The 3,603-nt window shown below is 37.0% G+C and overlaps 1 protein-coding gene across 1 annotated transcript in view; it reads right to left on the bottom strand.

Annotated features, from left to right (window-relative positions):
* kcnh8 (potassium voltage-gated channel, subfamily H (eag-related), member 8) overlaps window positions 1-3,603 on the bottom strand; it is a gene marked incomplete in the record, with an annotated part of 79,007 nt that overhangs the window by 15,903 nt on the left and 59,501 nt on the right. The window contains 1 exon segment of the mRNA XM_014011242.1: window positions 1,518-1,732. Coding sequence (XP_013866696.1) covers window positions 1,518-1,732 — 215 coding nt within the window.

The raw sequence follows: 3,603 nt of genomic DNA, 5'->3' as shown, positions 1-3,603 counted from the left end.
TTAAAGAGCAGCCGAACACAACTAATTACAACCTCAGCTTAAACTTAACTTGCTCCTCACTTTTAACCATAACTAAACTCCACAGATGACACTTTGCCTTATAGGTTTAAGATGTTTTGATCACATTATCCCCTAAAAATACATAAAAATAAAATACAATTTTCTCACATAAAGCTTTTCGTGTCTTTATCTTCTCAAACCAAAAGTCAATTTTCTGAACATTAAAGTTCTCTTATCTCGACTCTTTGCCAAACGTTAATATAATAAGTCGTTATTCAGAGARTTCACCAAGCGCACAATAATTGGTAATTTTGCATTGAACTGCTGTGGGGGAAACATACAGTAGGCTTCATTAATTTCTACTCCTGAAATGAGAACAAAACCAATCAGGAACTCCCTGGGTTCAGGGAGATTATAAAAACTATGTGTAAAAATAAAGTTCTACTGTAAAAACCTACAAGAAGAGTTTGTTTAAATTTTCTTCCTTTGTCAGCCCCTGTTARATATTTGTTTCTTTCCTGTTTCTTACAATAATCCTCATTTTCTGTAACATCTTCAAAAAWAGTGAAATGTAATTAGCTTTTAAGGTAATGTTAATTTTATGTAAAAATCTATGTAATTAGGAATAATTAAACAATTACAAAACAATTAAAAGTTTTAGAATTTGTGAAGATTTAGAATGTCTCAGGTTCCATGTTGATCCCATGGTTAAGTAAAAGGCTAACTAAAAGCTAAAGTAGCAAAAATCTAGTTAAAAGTAGCAAAAGGTTGGCTAAAAATTAAAAGTAGCAACAAAATAGCTAAAGTTTTAAAAGGGCTAGTTAAAATCAAGGTAGCAAAATAATGGCTAAATGCTAAAAGTATCAACAATCTGAATCTAAAGATAACAAAAGACTGCCTAAAAACTAAAAGTAGCAAAAGGCTATTTTTGCTAGAATAACACTTAAAAGCTAAAACCATCAAAAGCTAAGCTAAAGTTGCAAGCAGCAAATGGTTAGCAAAAGGCTTTCTAAAAGTGAAAAATAGCAAAAAGTTAGATACGTTATCAAGCAGTTAGTTAAACCTATCAAAGCAAAATGTTGCCAAAAGTAGCAAAAGACTAGCTAAAAGCTATGCCTTGACAATATTTTAAAACTAAAAGTTGCTAGAGTCAGCTAAAAATGCAAGTAGCAAAAAAAGTTTAACAAAAGGTGGGCTAAAAGCTAAAAATACCAAAAGACTTGCTAAAAACTTCAAATAGCAGAATGGTAGCTAAAAGTTAAAAAGAGTAAAAGAAGAAAAAAATAGAGGTTTGAAATAAAAAAATAATAATGTTTTTGAAAAAATTTAAGAGATCCTAATGAATGAAAATATTTATAAATATAGATAAATTCTTTGAAAAGTATAAAAGTTACATGAAACAAAAGTCTCACCAATCTAAAACATTACAGCAACAGTTGGATAGGAGTAATTAGAAAGCTGTTCAAACAATCAAAAATAATGTTTAATAAAAGTGCAAACGTTTTGGACGCGCTCACATGTGTCTCGTGTCCCTCCCTCAGGTTGTAGGTGAGGTCCTGCTGGATGTCCTGGACGAAGTGGTGAGAGTACTCAGGGTACAGGTCCAACACCTCATACAGCCCTCTCAGGTTGATGCACTGCAGGTCGCAGTAGGTGAGGGCTTTCACATCCGCGTTGGTCTTTATTACTCGATTATCTAAAGACAGGTTCGCTCCGATTAGGTCACCTTTACCTGCACAAARAGAGACGTGCAGAAAGTGGGTCAGAAAAGAGGACACCTCTGGTTGTTTACTGTCTGACGGAAAGGGCTGAAGATAGAAACTCTTGTAAAGCAGACACTTATGGTTCCATTTTTCATGTCCTTTTGAGAAAATACTGAAGTGTTTGCTGAGTTCAGAACAATGCTGAAGCATCATTACAGCTTCCTGTTTTAACACAATCATTAATTTACAGTAAACTGAAAGCCTGTGTTTTTGTCTTTTCAGTAACTTATTTACTTTGGACGTTTTCAGGAAGTCTTACAGTTTGAGTGAATTGTCTGGGACAGCTGTTTCTGTGTGAATCGGGCGAAGCTACGCACACCGTTGGTGTTAATGTCCCAGAAGAAGTGATAAAAGATTCATGATGGTCATTGTGAACTGTGAACTAAATTACACAGCAGCCGATGGAGCGGAAGTCGTGACGGCTCCTATTCTTCTCTGCTCTGTCTCTGTCACTCTGTCCTCCAGTCTGTCAGCTCATTTACTGTCAGCTGGAGCTCCACTCTTTTCTTTCACTCTGATTCTATTTTCTTATCACTGTTTCCCTCTCTGGCTTTGGTCCGTCTGCTCAGTTTGGTCCTGTTTGTTGTTGTTTAGATGTTCATGCCTTCCAGTTTTTCTAGATTCTTCAAGTTATTCTTCTTTTTTCACTTTTTTCATTCCTTCTTTCAATTTCTTTATTTGTTTGTTTTCTCCATCTTCCTCTCATATTCTATTTGTTTTATTCTTCCTTGGATCCTTCAATCCTAAAGTACATTCCCTGCGTCTTCTCCTTTACCTCTCCAGCTCTCCTTCCATCCTCAGGAGCTGATGTGAGTTTCTCTCTGGCCCTCTTCCTGTTTTTGTTTATTATTCTTTCCTTCCCTCTGTCAGTTCCTACCTTTGTTTATTTCTCTTTTCCTTCAATGCTTTCTTCTTTCAGTTCATTCCTTTTCCTTTCCTCCCTCTTTTCTCATCTATATAATCCCATACTTTTTCATTTCTTCTTGTTATATTTCCTCCTGTCATTCCTTCTTTACTCTGCTTCCTTCCATTCTCCTTTATTCCTTCTCTTGTTTCTTCTCTCCTTCTGATTCTTGCTTCCTTTTGTTAATTTCTTTTCACCTTACATCTGTTCCTTTCCTCCTTCCCTTCTTCCTTTTCCCATGTTTCGTCCTTCCTTCCTTGATGCCTGTTTTCCAAAAATGTATTATTCTTGTTCTTCACTTTGTTTCATCCATCCATCCATCCATCCATCCATCCATCCATCCATCCATCCATCCATCCATCCATCCATCCATACATCCATTCATCCCTTACTTCCGAGTGATTTTTACTTTTCTCCTGTTTTCCCTGCCAGACTTTAGATCTGTTGTATGTTTCATTCTGTTCTGATTTCCTCCTCTCATCCTCTCCACTGCTGTTCATCTTTTCTATTATCAGAACAAGATTCCTGTTTTATTTTTCTTGCCTCCATTGTACATCATCCACTACCACATTCAGCCCCTTTTCCCCCAAGCAATAATACTTCTCTTATCTTTCTCCAACTTTAACCCCCCACCATGTTCTATAACTTATTAAGACAAAGATGAAGAAGTTGTGTGTGTGTGTGTGTGTGTGTGTGTTGGTGTGTGTGTGTGTGTGTGTTTGTGTGTGTGTGTGTGTTTGCAATATGGGCGGGGCGGCGGGTACAACAAGCACACACAAAAAGAAACACAGATGGAGAAGCTTCATTGTCCTTCAGTGAAACGCTCAGTGTCAGCCCAACCTTCTGCACAGTCAGCAAGCAGAGACAAAGCTGTCTGCCTGTCAAGCCCACACACACACACACACACACACACACACAACACACACACACACACAC

The sequence above is a fragment of the Austrofundulus limnaeus genome, unplaced genomic scaffold (genome assembly GCF_001266775.1).
Source record: "Austrofundulus limnaeus strain Quisiro unplaced genomic scaffold, Austrofundulus_limnaeus-1.0 Scaffold78, whole genome shotgun sequence".
In the NCBI taxonomy this organism is placed as follows: Eukaryota; Metazoa; Chordata; class Actinopteri; order Cyprinodontiformes; family Rivulidae; genus Austrofundulus; species Austrofundulus limnaeus.
Note: the sequence above shows the minus strand (reverse complement) of the source record. Positions and strands in the feature narration are given on the sequence as shown.